General features: G+C 40.0%; 1 protein-coding gene across 6 annotated transcripts in view; it reads left to right on the top strand.

Annotated features, from left to right (window-relative positions):
- Positions 1-26,634, top strand: part of LOC121870400 (alpha-N-acetylgalactosaminidase-like) — a 65,227-nt gene that overhangs the window by 10,997 nt on the left and 27,596 nt on the right. For all 6 annotated transcript variants that reach the window (XM_042372229.1, XM_042372233.1, XM_042372231.1 and 3 more), the window contains exons 2-4: positions 18,225-18,389; positions 18,986-19,160; positions 23,213-23,387. In XM_042372229.1, the coding sequence (XP_042228163.1) occupies positions 18,226-18,389; positions 18,986-19,160; positions 23,213-23,387 (514 nt within the window). In that variant the 5' untranslated portion in view covers position 18,225. The remainder of the gene's footprint in view (positions 1-18,224; positions 18,390-18,985; positions 19,161-23,212; positions 23,388-26,634) is intronic.

Below are 26,634 nucleotides of genomic sequence, written 5' to 3'. Positions count from 1 at the left end.
GCACTTTCCGCAATCAAGTATTAACCCCGCAGCAAAATGGAAAGTCTGATGATCCACACGTATGTTTGTATGTTTAGTGTGTGTGTGTGTGTGTGTGTGTGTGTGTGTGGTGTGTGTGTGTGTGTGTGTGTGAAGATACCTGGTATATTGCTAAATATATATGTGTGTGTTAATATGTATAGTACCATGCATAAAGTATGTATTGTATGTATATTTTTGGGGCGTTTATCAAGTTTTAAAAAATCCTACCTTTTCTGATATGACTCGATGGATTTTTCATGTTGTTTTTTTTTTTTTTTTCTTTTTTCAAGTTCGGCTTAACACAACTAATAAGTTACAAGTTCAGTTTTTGTTTACCCGTTTGCATATAAATATCATCTTGGCATTACCCTTTTCACCCCGAACACGCTTGGGGTGGTGGGCCATGGTCGCCAACCCTCAGAGAAATGCGAGATAGATAACCTCCCCCCTCCTCCAAACTCTTCCCTGACTTCTTGTTTATGTTATTTTTCTTAAGATGACGTGGATTACTGATAACGTTCTTGGTGTTACGTGGATCACTTGAAAACGCTCCTTATGTTACGTGGTTTACTGGAAAAAAACGTTTACTCCTTATGTTACGTGGGTTTACGCTCCCTATACACATGTGGTTACTGGAGAAAAAACGCTCCTTATGTTACGTGGATTACTGAAAACGCCTTATCGTTCGCGGATTACTATGTTACGTGGATTAATAAAAACGCTCCTTCATGTTACGTGATTACTGAAAAACGCTCCTTATGTTACGCTGTGGACATTGCCTTATCTTCGCGGATTACTGAGAAAACGGGTTCATCAGACCTCACGTGACATACAATTACTGAGAAAAAAACCCCCAAGAAAGTCAGTGACGTGAATTACAGTACAGTTGTTAGGTTTGGTCGATACCATAATGGACTGAAGCCATTTTTCTCAGCGCTACTGGCATCATCATATACTTACGGGTCAAAAGCACTGTATTATACTCCCCATTCATGGTTCGTATTTTACGCACAGGGGTTAAACATTCAGTAATCATTTTTTTTCTTTATTTTTTCTTTTTTATTATTTAATGAGAGAGAGAGAGAGAGAGAGATTACCTATTATACCTAGTAAGATGAAAGGCAATGAAATCATAAGTTACATATTATTTATGAAGTTGGCTTAAATATCCAACGCTGGAAAGTAAAATGACAAAAAAAAATCATAAACTTTACCAACATGTGGTGATTTTAATAGCCATTATGAAGACGGTGAAGATAATATGTTATTGATGTACCGTGCTGGTAGTGAGGGAGTGGAGTCAGTGTGAGGGAAAGGAGGTGGGGAGTGAAGGGTGTGTGAGTCAGTGTGGAGGAAGGGTGTGTGAGAGTGAGTCAGTGTGAGTGAAGGGTGTGAGTCAGTGTAGTGTGTGAGTGAGCCAGTGTGAGTGAAGGGGTGTGGAGTGAAGGATGTGTGAGAGTGAGAGCTGTGTGAGGGAAGGGTGTGTGAGTCAGTGTGAAGGGTGTGTGAGAGTCAGTGGGGAGGAAGGGTGTGTGGAGAGTTGGAGAGGTGGGAGTGAAGGGGTGTGTGTGGAGTGAAGGGTGTGTGAGAGTGAGAGTCAGTGGGGAGGAGTGAAGCTGCGTGAGTGAAGGGGCAGAGTCAGTGTGAGTGAAGGGTTGGGTGAGAGGAGAGTCAGTGTGAGTGGAGGGGTGTGTGGAGTGAGAGCTGGGGAGGAGGTGTGAGAGTCAGTGTGAGTGAAGGGGGTGTGAGAGTGTGAGGAAGGGTGGGAGAGTCAGTGTGAGTGAAGGGTGTGAGAGTGAGGGTCAGTGTGAGTGAAGGGTGTGGAGAGTGGAGGGTCAGTGAGTGAGGGAGGGTGTGTGAAGGATGTGTGAGAGTGAGTGGTCAGTGTGAGTGGAGGGAGTGGAGGCATGATGTGGGAGGGCCAGGTGTGAGGAAGGGTGTGAGTGAAGGAGGGTCAGTGTGTGTGAGAGAGTGAGGGTGGGGGTGAGGGAGGGTGTGAGTGAGTCAGTGTGTGAGTGGACATGTGAGAGTGAGGGTCAGTGTGAGTGAAGGGTGTGAGAGTGAGGGTCAGTGTGAGAAGGATGTGTGAGTCAGCTGCGTGAGTGAAGGATGCAGTCAGTGTGTGAGGGTGTGTGGAGCAAGGGTGTGAGTCAGTGTGGAGTGAAGGGTGCGAGAGTCAGTGTGAGTGAGCCAGTGTGAGTGAAGGGTGTGTGAGCTAAAAAGTGAAGGATGTGTGAGAGTGAGGGTCAGTGTGGAGGGAGGGTGTGTGTGGAGGAAGGATTTGTGTGAGTCAGTGTGTGTGAAGGGTGTGTGAGTCAGTGTAAGTGAAGGATGTGTGAGTCAGTGTAAGTGAAGGATGTGTGAGAGTGAGGGTCAGTGTGAGTGGAGGGTGTGTGAGTCATTGTGAGTGGAGGGTGTGTGAGTCATTGTGAGTGAAGGGTGTGTGAGTGGAGGGTGTGTGAGAGTGAGGGTCAGTGTGAGTGAAGGGTGTGTGAGTCAGTGTGAGTGGAGGCATGACAGGTGTTGTTGAGTCATACACTGATTGGTTCACTCTCACCTGTGTGACGCCCACGATGATACTTTTATGTAACACCTTTACTATATTGTTTGTGCCAAGTCATTCCTTCCCCTCCCTCTCCTCTCCCCCCTTCCTAGCCTCCCCCCCTCCATCCCCCCTTCCCTCCTAGCCTTTTCCCCTCCCTTCTCTCCCCTCCCGCTCCTAACCTTCTCTCCCCTCACTCTCCTTCTAACCTCTTCTTCCCTCCCTCCCTCCCCACCTTCTCTCCTCCCCACTTCCCCTACTACAGAACCGGTTTAAAGCTTCATCACCCAACCATATCTTACTTTCCCCTATGGTCGACCCTCCTACTCCCCTTCCACCTTTCCCCTCCCTCTGTCACCCTCTCCTTTACCGCTCCCCAGCTCATAGAAAAGCGAAAGTGATTATATGATGATGCTATGGTGTGTGTGTGTGTGTGTGTGTGTGTGTGTGAGACAAAAACGGACGAACGGACGTGGTGGTAGTAGTGGTGGTAGAGCTCAGAGGCCTCAACACCACCCACCAACTCTCCCACACACACTACACTTTTACTTTTCCTGTCACACGCTACTGTGTGTGTGTGTGTGTGTGTGTGTAAACGCTTGAATCTATAGCTTCACTGACTCGTTTAATGTTTCTTTCGCTCGCCATGTTTCATGGGAATCACTAAAGAAATACACACACACACACACACACACGTCACATCAGGCGACGAGTGTTACACCGTTACGTGGTACTGTGGTCGGTGGTGGACATCAAAAATAACACCTGGTCAGTTTCAGGTGCTTCGTGACACCTGGTCAGTGTCAGGTGCTTCGTGACACCTGGTCAGTGTCAGGTGCTTCGTGACACCTGGTCAGTTTCAGGTGTCTTGTGACACCGGTAACTTCTGATGACACATTCCTCTTGAGGCGCGTCTGTAAAATTCATTTATATTAGTAATACTTTTTGATAATTATAATACTTGTGGGAAGAACTGGAGGAATAGTAATACAAATAATAATACAGCTAATGATAATTATAGTGTCGTACAGTAATAATAATCATAATCATAGTAATAATAACTATCCTAATTTTAGTCGTAATAATATATAAAAGTAATAGGATCAATAATAATAATAATAATTCCAATTGCAATAGTACAAGTAATACGGACTAACGACAATAACAACGATTTCACTTCACAAATTTATCCATTTACGGTACACATATACAAAGGAACTTCTGGAACGGTACAGATTCTACGATAGATACAGAGATAACATCTATGGTCTCATTGTCAAGTGGTATAGCTCACTCATGATATACCGCACACCTACCACACCTTGCTAATGATAATAATAATAGTGTTAGTAGAAGCATTTTAAATAATTATAAGAGCAATTTAGCACCGGTAGACTTCACGAGACGTTCGGTATTGACAGCTTTCATCTCCATCATTTATTATTAATGTCATTATCATCACATAGTTCGTCATCATTATCAGTATGTCATTATCTTTATCAACGTCATCATCATTAGAAAGCAGGTGGTGGTGGTGGTGTTTTTCTGACCTGTTTATAAAAAAAAATCTTGCGTCCCTTGTAAACTTGGTATTGTGCTCTCTCTCTCTCTCTCTCTCTCTCTCTCTCTCTCTCTCTCTCTCACTTTTTATTTCTCATTCTCTCCTTTTCTCTCAAGCGAGCGTCAGAAGTGGGGGATGGGGGGGCGTGAGTGTAAACTATGGCGTCAATCAATAGAGTAATGGCCGACACACTCAACAACCAGACCACAAAACAGATAGAACAGAAGATTGTTTATTTTTTCAGCTATTAATTAATAAAACACAAAGAGCAACATATCATTAAGTGAAGGTTAATTTATGGTTTTAAATGGAATCTGACTCATTGTATATTTTTAATTCTTTCTAAACTGTTTCCTAACGCATGTACTTAGCTCACTTTCACACACTTCTTTACTAGTGATGGGGCCAGCGTATGTTGCCCTTAGTAACTGATTGGTGGAGATGGATAAATAAACATAGATAGATAGATAAAAGGTTCTTTTTTCTTAGGAATTTAAAGATTTGTTTGACATTACAAAATATTACAATTATTACTGGATATTATGATGTAAATTTAATTGTACAGAATTGGTAGTACAGAAGGATGTGGGAGGCGGGGCGGGGATTTTTTTCAGATTGCCTCCGAGGGGGCTAGTTTATTGGGCACCCCCTTACATCCTGTGCAAGGTGAAGTGCAGAAGTGCTTACAGCGCCCATCTGGGAAGCATGCTAAGTTCTTGCTTGCCTTTATGACTCGTGCATTTTTTTGGGGGGGTTTTAGATTGCCCCGGAGGGGGCTAGTTTATTGGGCACCCCTTTACATTATTAGGGACCTGCCACTCTTTGCCATAAACAGATGAAATGTACCGGGAACTTTCTCCCCACACACTCATTTTTTTTTCGGGGGGGGGGTACCCCCCCTTACATCCTTGCGTAAGGTGAAGCGCAGAAGCGTTTACAGCGCCCATCTGGGAAGCATGCTAAGTTCTTGCTTGCATTTATGACTCATGTATTAAGGGCGTAAAAGCCTGAAGGGTCATAGGTTTTGTCAGCAAGTTACCTAAAGTGACAGAATGATGAGTGTGTGGGGGGAGTTCCCGGTACATTTCATCTGTTTATGGCAAAGAGTGGCAGGTCCCTAATAATGTCAAGTGCCAGGCCTGTTACTAGGAGGAGGGATATCTGGTCAGGGAGGGAAGAGGTGTTGGTGACGGCTGGGGACCTGTAGGAGGAGGTCATAGGGCAGGTGAGGATGTAGTGAGGGAGGGTGTGAGAGTCGAGTTGGCCACAAAGTTTACAAACAGTGCGTCCAGACTCAGGGTTGCCAATGTACTCCCATAGGTACTTGTACCCTAGGCGCAATCTCATGTACATAATCTGTTGAGATCGAGAGGGCGGGGAAGTCATGGCAGGTCAGGGAAGGTCAGAGGTCATTTGGCTACGTACGCAATTATCCCTTTGATGACACGTGCTAATAATGGACTGGGTCATAAGAACCAACGTGATAATGACTGTGTGTGTGTGTGTGTGTGTGTGTACGTACTATAAAACGTGACCGTGTTTGGCGAAGGTTCAGATTTCAGTGTACCAGTTACAGTCTGGCGTATGGGAGACTTTCATGGCGTGAGTAAATTTTGTCGTGTACTGTAACAACTTGGCTGATGAAAGTATGGCGGTAGTGTGTGTTTGTGTCGAGTCTCTGGGTGGCGGTGAGAATTGGGAGGTGATAGTGTGTGGGGAAAGTGTGATTGGTAGTCGTGGGTATAGTGGGTGGTGATCATGGTTGTGGTTGGTTGATGGGGAAGTAGGTGGTGGTGATGGATGGGATTGGTTGGTTGATGGGGAAGTGGGTGGTGGTGATGGATGGGATTGGTTGGTTGATGGGGAAGTGGGTGGTGGTGATGGATGGGATTGGTTGGTTGATGGGGAAGTGGATGGTGGTGATGGATGGGATTGGTTGGTTGATGGGGAAGTGGGTGGTTGTGATGGATGGGATTGATTGGTTGATGGGGAAGTGGGTGGTGGTGGTGGATGGGATTGGTTGGTTGATGGGGTTGGTGATGGTGATGGAAGTGGGTGGTGGTGATGGATGGGATTGGTTGGTTGATGGGGAAGGGTGTGGTGATGGATGGGATTGGTTGGTTGATGGGGAAGTGGGTGGTGGTGATGGATGGGATTGGTTGGTTGATGGGGAAGTGGGTGGTGGTGATGGATGGGATTGGTTGGTTGATGGGGAAGTGGTGGTGATGGTTGTGGTTGGTTGATGGGGAAGTGGTGGTGGTGATGGATGGGATTGGTTGGATGGGGAAGTGGTGGTGATGGATGGGATTGGTTGGTTGATGGGGAAGTGGGTGGTGGTGATGGATGGGATTGGTTGGTTGATGGGGAAGTGGGTGGTGGTGATGGATGGGATTGGTTGGTTGATGGGGAAGTGGGTGGTTGTGATGGATGGGATTGATTGGTTGATGGGGAAGTGGGTGGTGGTGGTGGTGATGAGCAGTGATTTTGGTGGCAGCGAGACAGTGATTGGTGGCAGTGAGGCTGTGGTGATGGCAGTAGGTAATGATGGTAGCGAGGTTAGTGGTGGTGGTTGCGTGTGATAATACTGAGCTAGTAATGACTTCACACTCATCTCTCCAGCATCCCAGATTATCTTGAGTAATTGTGAAGAAAAAAATAATCACTTGGGAATTATATACCAGATGAACTGGTCATTAGAGTAAGAGAGATAAAAATAAACACGGGAAGAAATAATAATAATAACGAAAATGAGAAGTAAAGAAGATTGCGTTAATTCTGTTTGACAATTATTATAGTAATTATGGCATGTGTGTTTGTTAATTTGTTAGTTCGAGTGTTATGTGCCTACATGTTATTTTGTTCATGCTTGCACAGTAATAATAATATCCATAGTATGAGTAATCATAATGTTGCTACTTATAATATTATTACAACTACTCATAATAATAATAATAAGAAGAACAACAACAACAACAACGTTACGGTTTATATCTAATAATTTGGAACATAATCCATAAGATCCCTGTGTGTGTGTGTGTGTGTGTGTGTGTGTGTGTGTGTGTGTGTGTGTGATTCTCGCTCTCTCATTGTTCTTGGGGTGAGACTGAAAAAAAAAGAAAGTGAGGTGCTTGGTGTTGGGAGTATAAAGGAGTGGTGATGGTGAAAAGGCAAGCCTGGTTCTGCGTGACCGTGGTAATAGTAGTAGCTTAATCAAATAATTGTTAGAGTTAATGTAATATTGAAATCGTTCTAACTTATCGTAAAAATAATGAGATTTAGGTTGCCGCCTTATGTATGTATCTATTCTATGGGTGCTTCAACCGCCAGGGTTTATTTAGCACCCATTCACTAGGTCTATTTAGGTACTTAAACCCGCTCACTGGATGTTTTAGACGCTGCAATCGGTACACTGGGTGTTTAAATGTTAGATGAAGTCTTGTTAGATTAGATATGGGTGTTTAATCCTAAGGTAAAATAAGCTGGGGCTAATCTTTTGGTGTTCCCAAATACTTTCGGTGAATAGATGGATTGTAAAAGGTGACAAAGATTCCTGCAGCAGCTGAATTTATCGTAAATTATACTATTTACAGTACAAATATTCGTCGATTAATTCTGTAATTCTCGTTAAATCTTCAGTAACTTATTCTACCCAGTCAAATTTATTGGTTACGCCAATGAGTGTTTTGTGGTAGTACTAGTGAGACGAAATTGAAAATGGATGGAAGAGATTTTAAGGAAAGATCATCGACTTGAGAAGAAAAGTGACTGGCGTATTGCGGTGTTTGCTGGTGTCAAATATTTGATAGGAGGCTTTATGATGATTGGACAACCATGCGTTGTTTTCTGTTTTGGCGCGTCTTTAAAAGAGTAGCCAGTGTAAACGTTAGGGTGGCATCACGGGCAACTTAGCCGATAATTTTCGCTGTCGGCTAGTACAGTACTAGCAGTAAGTTTTCGGGGGCTAGCGTTCTATTTTATAACTCAGGAATATATTTTTAATTGGTCTTTTATATGAACCAATCTGTTGTGGCCAGGTTGGGAGTCTGCTTATTACCCAGCGTGTGTGGTTGGCACGGCACCCCTTCTTTAGCGTAAACTGGCTGCCTTGTCATTACTGCTTCCTGTACGGCGCACCACACGAGTCCTGATTTGTTTCCCTGGAAGCTCACCTGAATGCCATGTAAGGCACTCGTGGGGTCAGTTTTTGTCTGGCTGTTATCTATTTACTCTCACATTTCCCCAGTTAGTAGTTTTTTGTGCAGCAGGTTCTATTACCCCACCTGCCAGCTATTACCTGGCGATTGCATTCTATGGTAATGATGCGATGATCAACTTTATTAACTACAACACGTGGTTGTGATTTTATGATAATGATCAGCCGTGTCGTGCAGCAGACATACACCACATGACTGTTTTGTTTTGGGAAGAAGACACAAACACACACACACACACACGAGAGGAAGGGCGTAGCAAGGACTTGACACATTTCCTCAAGAACCCGGCGTCCTTCACAGTGCATTTAATTAGTCAATGGTACTGAGACGATCAATAATCATCCTGGAATGAGATTTGTATTTTTGTGCCTTTGGTCTTGTACGTCTGTAGAATGAAGGTATCTTTATGTTAGCTGACACATTATGGGATATCGAGAGACGTTGAGATATAGATAAATTTTGACAGTCCTAAGAGATGTTGAAAGATTAGCCAGGGCGAGCACTCTCGACTGATGTTGCTTTGTTGACACCGACTACATCTGAATTGAAACATTATCCGGTTGGTAGTATTTACATATAAAGGGTGTTCATAAAGTTTCTTGACGTTTGTTTTGAAAAAGATCACCATGAGGAATTTAGATATGCAAAACACCGGTATGTGCGTCATCATATTTTGCACATAACCATGTCCGTTGTGACATTTTACTTGAACTTGCAGGCGCAATTGTAAAGAACACATCATGGATTGCCGTGGTGCGTTATTTACACTTTCTCCTCTACATGTCAGAGGAAAACGTCACAACGGACTTGATTAACAGTTATGTATATCCAGTATAAATGATGGTGTACACACTGATGTCTTGAATATGTAACTTCCACAATGGACTGTGTCAACACAAACATCAAGTGACTTTGTTCATCTGATACCAGGGTTCGCACGTGCACACCTCGACCATTTTCCTCGCCAGGATTCAGCTGGGGTTTGTAGTGCATGGTACTGTGGCGTCACTCCCGAGTGTTGGTGATGATGGTAATCAGAAATGAATGTGAAGAGACGAGGAAAGTGAGTGAGTCTTGTCCCAGGTGGTGATGGTGACACACACACACTCACTTAATCGTGTTTATTTGTATGTCCTGTTTTTTTTTTTTTTTTTTAACCAGTACATGTGGGAGCAGGTGTGTAAGTGTAGTTAGGACGTCAGAGTAAAATCAGCACACGTGAAAGAGGAGTGAGTGAGTGTCGCGTGTGTACTAGCGGATGCTGGGGACGCGCGTAACTGTAATTAGTGAGCTCATGTACATTAGAGAGAAGGACTTCTCTCACCTCCCTCAACGCTGTGGCCCACGTGTAAACTCGTACTCTCACCATAGCTACACCACTCGTATGTATTCCTTGTTTAGGAAGAGGTTAGAAGGACACATGGTCTCTACCTGACTATACCACATGAAACAGGTTACACTGGGCCCACCTTTGCATTGCTTAATGACTTTCTTGTGTCAAGAGTGCGTGGTTCAAGGAGCCCTGTACAAAGTATCACAGTTTATAGATGGTGATTTAACTTTTGTATATACAACCAACTTCCTACCAAGTAAAAGATTTAAGACAAAATATTTTGTTGGTTACATGATGAGTGTTAGTGGTTGCGATATCCCTGTGTTGGGTCACGCTTACAAGCAGAACAGAAGTACCTCTATTGTGACCTTCATTTGGATTCCGAGGTAACATCAGTGTAACTTGGGTCAGCTGTGATGGTGAAAGCTAAGGTACGACTGAATAATGATTGTCATATAATACCTTATGTATACATTCTTAAGGTATGTAGATATAAGCAACAACATGCACTAAACGAACCCACGACCTCCAGAGACTGACGTAATCATCTATGCAAGAACGGGTTGGTGTGATGCAAGTGTCAGAACTGGTTGGGTGTTATCAAAAACACATCTACCGGAGCGGGTACTAAAATGCGCGGATGTTGCTGTTTACTTAGACACAAGAGGGGTTGTATAATCTTACTGTAGATGGTAAAGAGAACAATGACCTCTGCGAGAACGGCCAAAAAGTCCACGAAGATGGCGATTGAGGTTATCTACAGAAGGGCGGGTGTCGATAAATGACAAGGGGCGAAGTGGTCAGCTACTGGGGACTGTGAGTTGAGTGGAGATGAAGTAATTTTAGCGTGTGGGCGGTAATGATGGGGTTGCGAGACTATGTGTAAGTGGGGGGGGGTGGGGGGGGGGCAATGTCCTTTGGTAAGAAAACAGTTGGAAAGACGGTCACACGGGGCAGAGTACGAGAGAAAAGGGGTGGGGGGCATATCAGATGAAAGATATTATTTTAAAGTTGTTGTAGTCTTATTTAAGAAATCAGAGTTCCCTCGACTGCAATGTGTAGAAATGTCATTTAGTGTGTTTTCACTTTCTAAAACTTCCTACTAGATTAGATAATACAGTTTCAGTGTTGATGACTTTGGGGTCAGAAAGACAATGATCCTTACACATTTGAATAATTCTTGTCCATTCCAGTGAGCAGGCTTATATAGCCTTACAGCGTGTGATGTAGAGTGTATCAAGGTGGGCTGGTTAAACCCGCGAGGCTGAGCGTAATAATTATCAACGTTGAACTGTGAGGCAGAGCGAGAAGGGTGTGACCGCTGCATGACTGGATTTTTTTTAGATTTTAGATTTATACGTTTAGTTTTACTCTTTAAGTGAAGGAAGTAAACACTCCTTACGGTAGTCCCAGTGCAGTTTCGAACTCTTTTTGCGGGTATCACTGTGTCGTATCATATCTTAGTGAATCAGTTGGATAGGTTCTGGTGTTTTCAGTTAGCAGAGAAATCCTTGCACGAATATTTAAGAATCTATCTTTGTGAGAACCATTGCAGAGATATGAAGTCCTCTGCTGACGAAAGCGTAAAAATCATAAAATGATTTATGGAACGTATTGCTCGTGCATTTTTCGGTGATTTCATGGGGTAAGAAAGTGTTTATGTATAATGGTGATATTAATTGGCTTACTAGCAAAACGGTCAAGTTAAATAGGAATTGTGTACAAATATTTCAGAATCCATCTTGTGTTGTAACGTGTCCGGTAGATTGGTACTCACGTCTTCTCTATTTAGGGAAGAAATATATCGTTAGCGATTCTGAGATTGCTGTTTTTGTGTTATAGTTTAAGTGAACCAGTTAGATGGGTACTCACGGCTCCATTTAGCTGGTAATTTTTATCGTAGGAACATCAGTGTATATCTGGACCCGGAGCTTGTGTTCCCGGCTGTCTTCTGGTACTCCTTGGAGGTGTAACTGGTACCATCTGTGGGTACTAGGGTGAAATTTTCTCATTAACAGGTAATTGGTGAACTGACACATATACAGTATATATATATATATATATATATATATATATATATATATATATATATATATATATATATATATATATATATATATATATATATATATATATATATATATATATATATATATATATATATATATATATATATATATATATATATATATATATATATATATATATATATATATATATATATATATATATATACAGTTAACCCTCACTTTACGCGGTTAATGTAACCCGGAGGGTCCCGGAAAGTGAGGAACGCGTAAAGTGAATAACATAACATATGGGATTAATTGAAATGGAGTCCGGGCCGATCCCCAAACTCCACTTTTTGACGACACACAACTATGTTGTAGTAAAAATTTTATCTTAACTTTATGATGGTATGAAAAAACAAGTAATATAGAAGAGGTTAGGTTAGGAAAGATAAAGGTTAACATAGGAAAAATAAAGGTAAGGTTAGAAAACTAAAAATTAGGTGTAACACTTACGGTAGTAGAAGAGATGGGTCGGCATACGGGGATGGAGGCTGGTTCCGAGGCAGAGGGCAGATTACTGGCCCTCAGGTGAATCACCATTACTAGGTGAATCACCATCACTGTCACTTACAGTTGTCAGGGCTTCCCTGACAAATCCCTCAAAGTCATCTTCACTGCCACTATCACTGGCTTGGGCTGGCTGTGGTGGGTTGCGGGCGAAGAAATCTGTTATGCTTTGCTGACGGCTGGCGTTGATGTTGTCGTGATACACCTTGATGTACGGCTCCATAGCCTGCACCAGCCGGGTATGGAAGACTTCATAGCGGTCATCGTCATTGTCGCGGGAAAGGAAGGACTTCATCTTCTCTGCACACTCCATGGCACCCTTAATATCACTATGACTTAAATTGTGTTCTTCGGAGAATGACGCACCTTCTTCCTCCTCTTCACTGACGTGTTCTTCTTCCAACATCTCGTCGGCAGTCACTTCAGGATCTCTGATCACCTCCAGGATGTCGTCGTTGGTGGTCTCGGAGAAGCCTGGAACTGTAACAGTCTGCGCAGCTTCTCTGGCAAGGTCCACTGCTACTGCAACATTCTGAACCTCACCAGTCACAGATTGACTCCTCCTCTCACCTGGTATTCCATGCAACACATGTCTCCATGCGTGACGAATTGTAGCAATAGACAGCTGATCCCATGACTCCACCAAGAAGTCCACAGCTTTTTTGATGTTAAATACTCTCCAGAATTGTTTGAAGAGTATTTTTTGCTGTTCTAACTGTTGATCCTCATCTTCTTCGCTCTTGCTATCGGTGGTGGTGTCACTCAGGTTACGCAACTCTTCCCTGGTGTTGGTGTAGTCGTTCAGGAGCTGGAATTTTTTGTTGAGAATGCAGCTTTCACATTGCAAATCAACTCCTGGTCCATGGGCTGGATTAAAGACGTAGTGTTGGGAGGAAGGAAGACCACTTTTACGTTGGGGTGACGATCTAACAGTAGGGGCGAGTGTCCTGGTGCGTTGTCCAGCAGCAACAAAATATTAAATGGCACATTCTGTCGCTCACAGAATTTTTTTACATCGGGAACAAAACAGTCATCAAACCAGGAGAGGGACAGTGTAGAGAACATCCACGCCTTACGTGCGGTCAGCCAGTGGACGTTTAGCTTGGTCATGTCCATTGTTTTGTAGGCGTGCGGCTTGCGTGCTGTGTGGATCACCGATAACTTGAGCTTACAGGTACCGGAGGCATTGGTGGTAAACAGGACGGTGATGCGTTCCTTCTGCATTTTCCGGCCCCGAATCCTGCTGGCATTCTTCACAACGAAGGACTTGGAAGGTAGCTTTTTCCAGAAAAGACCAGATTCGTCCATGTTAAACACCTGGTCGTCACTGTACTGTCCTTCCTCCATAATCTCACGTAAAAACGGAGGAAATTCCCGAGCCGCAGCACGATCAGCACTCGCTTCTTCACCACCAATGTTTATATTGGTGATCTTGTTCCGGATCTTAAACCTCTGTAACCACCCAGAGGAAGCATTAAAGGGTTTGGGCTCTGAAGTTCCCATCTTTCGTGCCACTGCCATGTACAGTTCACGTGCGTAGTCCTTAACAGAGCGCGTGTCGACCGCCATGTTCCGTCGCGCCTGACGCACCAAGTACCTCACAAGTAATTTTTCTGTCTTGAGAAGCACCTGGTTGTGAAAATACTTGATCATAGAAGCACCTGTAGACTTTGTGATCTTCATGTGCTCCTTTATCTTGGCTGAATCCTTCTTTATAGTCCGGATCGTAGATTCGTTCACGCCATGCTGGCGCGCCAAATCAACCTGCCTTGTTCCTTTCTCCAACTCTTGGATGATGCTATACTTCACCTCGTAGCTTAAGGAACGTCGTGTCTTCTTTGGTTTAGTGCCGCTGGGTCCAGGTAAGGAAAGGTTTCTCTCTGGGGGTGGTGGTCCGGCGGAAGCCATTTTACGGAACAATGGATGCGCGTTTACACGGAGTGGCCTTGAGGGATGAAACTGCCGCGGCTAGGTCAAGCGTCGTCTTTCCTCCCTCCCTCCCCCGGGTGGACACGTCATAATACTTTAAGCCAATTACAGCTAGCAGCAGAGGGGGGTAGGGATGCATGGCCAATCACAGGTCTGATACGTCATATGACGTCAGTGATAACGCAACAAAGACACACACTGCGCAACCTTACTGCGCCGCTTGCCCAAGCGGAGGGAGAGGCAGGCAGGCAGGCGGGCGGGTGGGGCGAATCTAAAAATAGCGTCGCACCGAACACTCTCCGCGTAATGGGGTTCACGTACCGCGTAATGTGAGCACGTGAGGTTCTGGCAAGGCACCGCGTTAACGTGGAAACGCGGAATGCGGGACCGCGTAGATTGAGGGTTAACTGTGTATATATATATACATATATATATATATATATATATATATATATATATATATATATACATATATATATATATATATATATATATATATATATATATATATATATATATATATATATATATATATATTTCATAAATCCAATAATGAAAACGTGGATAAGATAAATCTTGATAAAATCACACGAAAATGGAAACAACGGAGTACCTTAGCTGTCTTTATTCAAGACATCTTTCAGGAGGCAATTGATTACATGATGAGAGAGGCTTAAATATACAGGGTGACCTAAAACATGAGGTCAGGTCATAAATGATGACATCCACCAATCCACACACCAACACACACGAGAGAGGAGCTTAAGAGAAGGGTGATGACGTGACTAGACAGGTCAGGTCAGAAAAAGGGACCCACAAAATAACTATCATACATCAAGATCAAAGGTTTTCAAAGCATTTTAACCTTGGGCCACTGAATAAAGACGAAAGCCAAGGTACTTCATGTTTCCATTTTCCCTGCAGATTTTATATATATATATATATATATATATATATATATATATATATATATATATATATATATATATATATATATATATATATATATATATATATATATATATATATATATATATATATATATATATATATATATATATATATATATATATATATATATATATATATATATATATATATATATATATATATATATATATATATGTGTGTGTGTGTGTGTAAAAGTAAAACCTCGATTAACCGACTTTCGGATTAACCGTCAATCCCGAACTAATCATTTTTTTTTAACAGGATTAGCCCACCCTGGCACAGGTCACTGACCCACATCGCCTGGGGGCGATAATGTAATAATATTAATATGATAATAATAGTAATAGTAATAAAGAACCATAAATAAATGGAAAATGAAAAAAATCAAGAGGAGAAACAATATACGTATGTATGTTGTGTTGTCAATAGTAAGAGAAGCAAATGAGACCCTGCAATTGTGTGTAAATGAGGTAGAAAGTCAGATCAGCAACCTGGGACTTGGTCACAATTTTTGTGATGACATATGTTCTTTGACTTTTCCATTTTATATTCATGGTTTCTGTGCTGGTTCATATTTATTTACTAAAGTGGTTAATGTTTTAAGGCTAATTATTTTGAAATATGAATGGCAAATGAACAAAAATGAATAGAGGGAATTAAATGAGGTAGGTTAGGGAAAAGGCATTTGAAAATGTATGTTCAGTGGTGAGTACAGACTGTACTCACCCCTGAAGATGTGAATTACACGAAAGCGCTTGGGAACTTCGTGTTTTCTTCTTTCCTTGTGGCCTGGATCACGCACACCCACATCATCTTTTTTTGATCATGATTGGTTCAGTACTAGTAGTAAGTGTAATTTGAATTACACCAAGAGCTAAAATTTATGGGTGAAATGGCGCCATGGGGTGACTGTTTTCACCCCCATTCTAAATTCATCATCCAGGAGTGGGTGAACTTTTTATTTTGTTCCATTGAAATGTTGTTAACGAACGACCTTCTGGAACAGATTGAGTTCGTTAATGGAGTGGTCACTGTATATATATATATAAAGGAAGTCCTGGCACATTCAAGATTTTCTGTTTACAGTACGGTATTTAGATTTCCCTGTAAACAATTTATATACAGTTTTCTAAATTTTTTCATTACTTCATTATAATTGTTTATTTTTAGGTTTATATACAGTGGTCCCTCGGTTAATGAGCACAATTCGTTCCAGCAGGTTGCTCGTTAACCGAAACCATTGTTTCAATGGGTTTTTGGAAAATTGGTTGCAGCTCACCGAAAATTGTCTAAATTCAACAAAAAAGGTAGAAAAGTACACTTACTTTGAGGTGTGTATGTAGAAGGCTCCTGGATGATGATGATGGGAATTAGAATGGGGGTGGAGGAGAAGGGAGAAGAGAAGGCATTGGGGTGGAAGAGATATCACCCCATGGCACCATTTCACCCATAAAATTTTAGTTCTCTTGGTGTAATTCAAGATTATTTTCTTTAAATCAACACTGCACTGCATTATATATTGTCAATATGTAAAATAAATTTCAAAATGACCAATAATTTGCTTGGAAACACAGAAAAAAGCATTTAGTTGAAGAGAGTCTCAAGCAAGATGTTACCTCCACTGAAAACAGAGAGAGACTAACTCCTGTCTGGTGTGTTAACAGGCTGGATGGCACGCCAGAAACTAGTTTCTTTACCTTCAATTATGTTCAATAATTGTTAAAATGACTAAAAAAGTTAATATTAAACTTTTAAAATTATTGAATAGTATAAACTTCTTGATATTTACTAAAATAGTAAGGAATTTAAGCCCTAAAACCGATTACTGTATTGGCGGACTAATACTACAGCTGGTGGACCGCCAAATGCAAGCGAAAACATGTTGAAGTCGGCTCGTAAAAAACTCGTTAATCGAGGGATTGCTCGTTAACCGAAGTTAAGAATCTTATGGAAGGTAAATCGTTAACCGAAATCTCGTTAACAGAGGCGCTCGTTAACCGAGGGATCACTGTATTCATTTATCTATTTTCAGTAGTTTTTATGTTTTGTGTTTTTATTTTATTGACATTTATTTACATTTCATTAATTTTTTTAAAGTTATTTAGTAATTGATTATTATAAAAATCGAATTACCCTCTGTATACCTAAATCTAACTATAAAAGATTTTTCAAAGCTGTAATGGATGGGAGGCTAGCAAAGGTTGGTTGCATTCGACACCTCCCTTAGCAAGAGAGATTTAAACATTTCCAGTTTATTCTATAGACCAAGGGGTACAGGTACTCATGTTAGGTGTTCCGTGACCCGAAAAATTTCGGGGTTTGAGGGATTTTTTTTCAGCTTTGAGAGAGTCGTCTCGGTACCCGGAAATCTCTCATTCCCGGAAATGCTTTGCACCAATTGTTCCGGCTTACAGAGATATCACTATTGTATTTATTGATAGGTGATTATATTTACAAATTACATGTTCCATTACATTCTGGCATAAATTAAGCACTAGTTACACTTCATTGGGTTAAATTACCTAAGTGGCTTGTAATCATTTAATTTGTCAAAGAATTGGAGACAATTAAGTGAAACTGGTCAATTTGCTGCTTAGTAGAAGTAAATTCAAATTACAGAAATAGTAGTAGCATTTATGATCTTGAAATGAATTCCATTAAGATGAGTATAGAGTACAGTGCAGAATATTTGGTGCAGTTCAGTAGTGAGTATACTGTACAGTATAATATTTCATTGCCATGAGCTAACAAGAGCATGAAGTTGAACTTAATAATCCCTTACATGATGAGATGCGAGTACTATAATATTAATTCATGATAAAATTAGATGCTTTTTCATATTTGATGTTATGTTCTACCATGGCTATCATAAACATTGGTTATGTGATAATGTATTACATGAACTGCACTTCAACAACTAGGTCTTTAAGAGCATATCTAGGTTAATGTATAGTGGCATGAATTTGGAAGTTAGGCTATGAGTTTTGGGATTTTAATTTTAGTACTGTACAATACTGTACAGTATGTTTTTGTTTGTTTTTTCTCCCAGAAGAGTTTTTGAAATGTTGAAGTTGATGTTATATTTTTCCACCAGGATGTCAGGAGGAACACAATGGATAGTAATGGGAGTGTTGCTGATGGGCTTGGGTGTGTGTGGGCTAGAAAATGGGCTGGCCCGCACCCCACCCATGGGTTGGTTAGCCTGGCAGCGGTTTAGGTGCAACACTGACTGTGTCAATGACCCACACAACTGTATCAGGTGAGTAAATATTCACTTACCCCTTTGTCTAGTGATGATGCAATACTTGATTGTCTATTTGTAGCTGTATCACTGTTCCTTACCTTAGTCTTGTATTGTGGCTTATACATGTACAGTATTACCTTCCAAACACACCATAATATATATACTGTACTAATAAAGCCTGTAAATGCTTTCTTCCTAATGCAATCACTGAGGCACATATATGCATCCTAAAATTTCTATGCATTGCAGACACATGCTTGGAAAATTATTGGAGCATTCACACTAATTCATACATATGCATACAGTACTGTATATGTATAGTACTCTCACATACCGTATACAGAAACACCTGCTTCCATTTACAGTACAGTACTATTAGAGCCACACATGTCTGTACCCTGTATACTGAAATTACCCTTTACACAAATATTGATGTCAATACAAATGTATTCATCCATACTAATATACAGTACCTGTACACACAATGTATATTAATACGATACAGTACAGCATTTTGTACTGTACTATACACATGTGCATATTTGCATACTGGCTTACCTAACATATTCTCAAATCCACAAATACTTAAATCCTATGTGACATATTTTTAGTGAGTTGCTGTTCATGCAAATGGCAGACATCCTTGTGAATCAAGGGTACCGCGATCTGGGATATGACATGATTTCTCTGGATGACTGCTGGCTCTCCAGGGAACGTGATGCCCTTGGTAGACTTCAGCCAGATCCCTTTCGCTTCCCATCAGGCATTGCTGCCCTTTCTGACTATGTATGTATATAAAAAAATGTGGATTTTTGTTTGTATATAAATGGGGTAAGAAAGGGGGAATATATTTTTTTATACAAAACAGTAGTTGATGATTAGGTGAATCAGATATTACAGATTTCCTTATAGTACTGTACAATACAGTACAGTACGTACTCTATTTTGTGTTAGAGCAAGTACTGTACCATTTGTCATAATCAATAGATAAGCTATACATTTTTGCATTGCGGCAGTTAATAATAAGTTTATAAAAATTTAAATCATCTGCAAACTTATTATCACTAATTGTTGGAAGCAAATTTTGTTTACAGTTCAGTATATACTGGTGCAGTAGAAATTAAAGCATTCATAATTGGGATCCTTTATGCATGAATATGAAGCAGAAATTATGCTAAAATACCATAGGTGCTTCAGTGCTCATTAAGTGATCATTTAGTCTACCACCTAACCCCTGCACCTGGGCGGTCCTATTTGCAAGGTAAGTCGCGTGGGATGGAGAGAGGGAATGGTTGATTTGGGGGGGGGGGAGGGTGGTATGCAATGCAAGTTGCTCAGCAGATAGGGGGAGATTGAAGAAAGCAGGGGAAATTCTTGAAGAAGCAAGGGAGGGATGGTTATAATTTTTTTCACTGTAAATTATCTTAGATTTACATGCTTGAGGGAGTAATAGATGGGGATCCTTATTTTATGATTATTATAATGTGCATCCACTTCCTTATTTATTATTTTTTAGGTTTTAAACAACGGTAATTAGATATTTATAATAACGTTGATATGAGGATAAATATTGAATACGAGGATGGAACATTTATTTTTAATATTTATTAACACATGTCATACAGAATCTCAATAGCCTGTTTAATGTCCTCCTCGCCTGTCAGTCGTGATCTCCCTGGCATAAAATTATTTAATTTATATGAATTAAGAGTTCAAATATGTTTTGTTTACATTACACAATGGAAATTGGTTATTTTAAAATAGCAAATGACAATAAACAATCAAAAATACTCACGGCAGCCTGTTTCCCCAGTTTTCAAACTCCTCCCAGCAGGTTAACCAATGTTTCACAGTGACCCCAACCTCCATTGGAATTTCTGATACATTGTAGCCAGCCGTGAGCAAACCGATAGTTGGCCCACGACTCACAGTGGCCAAACACCATTGATTTTCACAGGATGGACAAGTCACATTCTATCCAACAATTCTTTTTTTTTTTAATCAATTAATAGTGATTTTGTTTTCAAGAACGGTAGTGGTGAGAGATGGAAGTGATCAAGTAAGAATTCATTCTTAATTATTTTTCTTCAGTTAACTTTTTTTTTTCCTTCCAAAGAACGATAGTGGCTAGAGGTGGAAGGTGTTACTGGTGGTGAGCAAGCCACGCTCCCTCCCTCCCTTATGGTGTCATATCAGGGGCTTTCTCTCATGGATGCCAGATGCATTATGTCACATTACCTGCCAAAATCTCACTTGCCTTCCTCCCCAGAATATCGAGTAAAGTCATAGATAACTAAGGGAAAGTTAAGTCCACATGACAACCCCCCTTCACACCCATTCCTGGTTGGTTGGTTGTTTGAGCATTAAGCCTATCAACTGCCATGGTCATTAAGGTCGTCAATGACAAGCTACATCCACCATTCTTAACACCTTCTTCAGGTGTTAAGGATAATTAAAAAACCACATACACATCCACTCCGTATGTGGCCCTTGACTTGCACCCTCCTACCTCATCCTGGTCCTCCACTCCTAGCTCTCTCCCACCCTCTTGTGACCCGCTGTGTAGAAAGGCCTTGAGCTCTCGGGTATGATAGTAGTAGGAGTGGATAATTACTTTTGACCGTGACTGTACCTTCAGTGTATGTTCAAGAATATGTTTTTTTGTTATTAGAATACAGTGGTCCCTCCATTAATGAGCACAATTGGTTCCACAGAGTCACTCGTTAACTGAATCTATTTAATGGGATATTGGGTAATTGGTTCCAACTCACAGAATTCCCTTTAAATTAATTAAAAAATACAGACAAAATACTGTAATGTTTACCGGTAATAGAATTAACAAAACATTAAATATAAACAAAATACAGCACTGTACAGCATATTGTACAATAATAAATAAAATACAATAAAATATTTTAACTTACTTTGAGGTGTGTACAGTACAGGTATGTAGAATCTTGCTGGTTGAGTTGAAAGTTAGAGGAGGAGGAAGATGAAGGGGATTGAAAGTGGGGGTGGAGGAGGAGGAGAAGAGAGATGACGACATGCCATATTCTTTACAGAGTGCATTAGTTCTAATGCCTTCTTCGTATTTCTTAATAATTTCTTGTTTCACTTGAAATGAAATCGCCTCCCGAGATTTCTTCGGACCCATGCTTGATAATTTCACCAATTTAATTTTAAGTTCACAACAATTTATTTAACTAATTCCAGATTTTTTTTATTTAAACCAACACTGTACTGTATATTATCAATATGTTAACAAAATTTCAGAATGACCAATAATTTTAATGTAAAAATGCAAAAATATTCAAGTGCACAACTTTCTCGGTGTTCACTCCACTGGAAACAAAGCTAAACAGAGAACCGATTTTTGGCGGACAAGTCGATCAGCTGTTGCCCGCACCAAAACGTGTTTCTCATAAGGCTGTCATTAATAGAATTTATACTCGTTAATAAAGCTGAAAGTCCTTACAGGAGGTAACTCGTTAACTGAAATCTCATAGATTGTACAGCTCATTAATGGAGGGTCCACTGTATTGTTTATTCTAATAACAAGCTAGGGGATTTTCATACCTTAGTTCCCCCATGTACAGTGAGGAGGAGGCTGGGAAGTGAAGATTGAGCTTGCATCCAAGATTGTTGATCCACAATAGCTGGCAAGGAGATGCATACTGTACATGCTAATGTAAACCATAACTTGGCAGCCCCTACCTACCCTTGGTTTCAAGCCTGTTCTTTTTGTGTCTGGGGGAAAGGACTAATGGGATAGTCCCTGGGGTAGATATAGCCAGTGAATACAATACTGTACAGCACAATACAAATGCTGAAGGTATCATAGGGTTAATGAGAACATTATACAAGGTACCAAACTGAGGCTTCGATATAAAATTGGATTTCATGTTCAGTCCTTTATACATACAGACCCGCAGTTAAAATGTCATAAAGAATTGCTTCTTGGTGTGATAAATATTGTGTATACGTGTTATAGTCCAGGAATTTTTTTTTTCGTTTTCCATTACAGTACAGTAATACCGTCATTTACGCGGTCAATTGAACCCGCAGAGGCCCGCGTAAAACGGGAAACGCGTAAATGGAACAACAGAACATATGGGATTAATTGAAATAGAGACTGGGCCGACCCCCAAACTCCACTTTTTCAGACACAATACCTACGTTGTAGTAAAAATAACATCTTAATTTTATGATGGTATGCACACAATTAATAATTAAGAGAAATATCAATAATATTAGATTTTTTAACACTTACATTAGTAGAAAAGGTGGCTAGGCACACGGGGATGGGGGGGTTGGTTCCGAAGCAGAGGGCAGATTATTGGCCCTCACCTGTATCACTTGTATCAATTGTATCACCATCCACCACAGAGGCTTGCAGGGCCTCTTTGTCAAACCCCTCAAAGTCCATATAAGTCCATATCCTCACTATCACTGACTTGGGCCAGCTGTGGTGGGTGAAGAACTCGGTAATGTTTTGATGACTGGGCGACCTTGTGCGCACCCTGCCCGCGCCGCTTCCCGCGTATATGAGTAGATGTACCGCGTAAAGTGGGAATTTTGGTTATGGCGGGGTACCGCGTAAATGTAGAAACGCATAAATGAGAACCGCGTAAAGCAGGGTATTACTGTACAATATTTTTCATGAATAAATTGACCATAAATGTTTCAGAACATTCATATATTAGAAGTTTCTTGTCTCGGGAGACAGTTGATTTTCTGAATTGTTCATTCATGCAACATTTCATAACAATGTTCAGTCACAGTCCATAAAGGCTGTGTATCTAACTACAGTACTTGCTTAATGTTCACACTTCTTCCAGATGCACAAACGTGGTCTGAAGTTTGGTATATATGAGGATTATGGAAACTTCACATGTGCTGGCTACCCTGGCATTTTGGGTCACCTACAAACAGATGCTGACACATTTGCTGATTGGGGAGTTGACTACGTGAAGTTGGATGGGTGTTACTCTCACCCAGTAGATATGGATCAGGGTTAGTCTACTTCTTTTTGTACAATGTATTATTTTAAATTTTTTACTGGTATTTTAAAGTTTGTTGAAACATTAAATTTTTTTACAGTACTCTAATGAAAAAATGATGAGAGTTGTTTTAGACAGTATTTTTCAAATATACAGGGGGCCCCCAAGTTCGCTGATTTTTATTTCACGGTCCTCTATTATTCTAGGATGACACCCTGGATGTACCCAAGAATGTCTGTGGGTAGTTTTAAAGTTGCCAGCATTTTTGCAACTGGGACAGGGAGCCATTCGTTCTAGAGACAGTAATTTCCTTTACCTGTATTGTAAATGTGTGTGTGTGTGTGTAGACACACACACACACATTTACAATACAGGAAGAAGAAATAATTGTCCTAAGGACAAACACATAAAGGGAATATACATTTCTTTGTATACAAGTAAAAATGTAACCCCCACCCGGTCCACAAATGTTATTCTCGGATTCGTCGATTCACGGCCATTTTGAGAACCTAACCCCCGCGAATTTGGGGGGCCCCTGTATCATAAATCCTGAAATAATGTGTATACCAATACAGACAAATTTTACATTTACTGTGGTGTTATGTGCCTGAATGATAATATGAAGGAGCAGTGCTTCTGTGATGAAGACAACAAATCTTGTTTAACTACTTCTCCCCAATATGTTCAATTGTCCACTCAGTTCTTCATTTATCTGTCATAATGTTTGCACTCAAAACACTTTGTATATACAAGTACTGTACAGTACTGTGCATAACCTGTGATGGCCACATCTCAACCTGTCTTAACTATACTGTACTTACCTGTATGTATGATAATTAATTTATACTTCTCAGTTAACTCTCCACATCTTTCCTTATTTTATATACCCAGTATACAGTATACGTATGTATGTATACCATGGTATGGTAGCACAGGACGATGTAAAACATAAAGTATTCATTTATTAAAGTGTATTTATAGATACCGTACATAAATTTTTGTTCATTACATTTGAAACATCAATCTTTGTTAATTAAATTTGAAACAAAAGAAAACTACGATATCGTATTTTCATTAAAATATTACATCACAAGTATATTTTACCTTAACTGTGATTGAATGAATATATTCTCAGAAATAAATATGGAAATGTAATATTTTTGCTGGAATGACGTACATATTACAGTGGAAAGTGGGATAAAATCATGACGAAAACAATGACTTGCTTTCTTTCGTTGTTCAAAAGATGTTACCGTAATCGCTTTTCGAATGGTTTTCAGTTAAAAAACTGTTGTACTCGTACTGTATTACAATAATATTCTATCCTATCATTAGCCTCATAATCCCACAACTGAAAACCATTCGAAAAGCGATTACGGTAACATCTTTTGAACGAAAGAAAGAGAAAGTCATTGCTTTCGTCACAATTTTATCCCACTTTCCACTGTAATACGTACATCATTTCAGCAAAAATATTACATTCCATGTTCTCAGAAATAAATGGTACTATTGTTGAAACGTAATGTACAGTATTTAATATTAAAATGCAAAAATAGCTATAAAAACAATTAATACACCCGTAATGTACTGGCTGGCATCTCCACTCGTCCCTGCTCCCCGCTCTATCCCTCCGCCTCCTCCACATCGTCACTACTGTTGTATTACAATAATATTCTATCCTTATTCACTTGAATAAATACTACGATACCATATTTCTGAATATTTTCATTAAAATCCATCAAAATCATTTTCCTTGTCATCGTCTTCAACACCAAGCAGCTCCTCCCAGTCTTCTCCTTGAACAGGGCTAGAGGGTACGTGTTTTTCGAATCATTTTCAGTTAAAAAAATGTTACATCACATGTATATTTTACCTAAACTGCGCCCGAATGAATATATTCTCTGAAATAAATAGTAGTTTTGCTGAAACGTGATGTATTTCAATGTAAAATAGGATAAAATACATGACGAAAACAAAAGACTTTACCTAACCTTCCGATGTTCAAGAGATGTTACTCATTTTTATAATAGTTTTCGGTTAAAATACTGTTATATTACAATGATATTCTATTCATACTGTGCTTGATATAATGCATTCACGGAAATGTAATATTTTTGCTGAAATGACGTACGTATTCCAGTGGAAAGTGGGATAAAATCGTGACGAAAACAATGACTTGCTTTCTTTCGTTCAAAAGATGTTACCGTAATCGCTTTTCGAATGATTTTCAGTTAAAAAACTGTTGCATCACAAGTGAATTAGGATAGAATATTATTGTAATACAAAAGTTTTTTAACTGAAAACCATTCGAAAAGCGATTACGGTAACATCTTTTGAACGAAAGAAAGCGAAAGTCATTGCTTTCGTCACTTTCCACTGTAATACGTACGTCATTTCAGCAAAAATATTACATTTCCATATTCTCAGAAATAAATAGTAGTTTTGCTGAAACGTAATGTATTTCAATGTAAATTAGGATAAACTACATGAAAACAAAAGACTTTACCTAACCTTCCGATGTTCAAGATATGTTACTCGTTTTTTTAATAGTTTTCGGTTAAAATACTGTTATATTAGTGATATTCTATTCATACTGTGCTTGATATAATACATTCACGGAAATGTAATATTTTTGCAACTACAATGCTGATGTCAACACAAGCGTGGTTACAGCGAGACTGACTGAGTGAGGGAGAGCTATGCGTGTGTGTGTGAGGTTGCGGGAGCGGGCGGTGTCCCGTGTTCGGTGCCGCGCGCGAGTTGAATGGCGCGCGATTTGAATGTACTTCAATTACTTCAATGTACAGAATATTCCTCCGGCGGGGCAATCCGCGTATTTGCAAATCCGTGTATGCTAAACCCGCGTATGTTAAGGGCCGACTGTATATATATATATATATATATATATATATATATATATATATATATATATATATATATATATATATATATATATATATATATATATATATATATATATATATATATATATATATATATATATATATATATATATATATATATATATATATATATATATATATATTTTAGTGATCTACCTTGCTCATTGTCGATCGGTAGCAGCACGATCTCCTTCATGCAGTCTCCTAGATTGAGGCTGTGCCTTGATAGTTATGCCTTTGTTGTAGTGTATATTTTGAAAGATGCATTTTCCTTATTGCTGTATCATGACAGGAACATTCTCCATTTGCTATGTTTTGTTAGCAACACACTCTTCTTCCTATGTTCTGTGCAAGTGT

The sequence above is a fragment of the Homarus americanus genome, unplaced genomic scaffold (genome assembly GCF_018991925.1).
Source record: "Homarus americanus isolate GMGI-L3 unplaced genomic scaffold, GMGI_Hamer_2.0 scaffold40856, whole genome shotgun sequence".
NCBI lineage: Eukaryota > Metazoa > Arthropoda > Malacostraca > Decapoda > Nephropidae > Homarus > Homarus americanus.
Note: the sequence above shows the minus strand (reverse complement) of the source record. Positions and strands in the feature narration are given on the sequence as shown.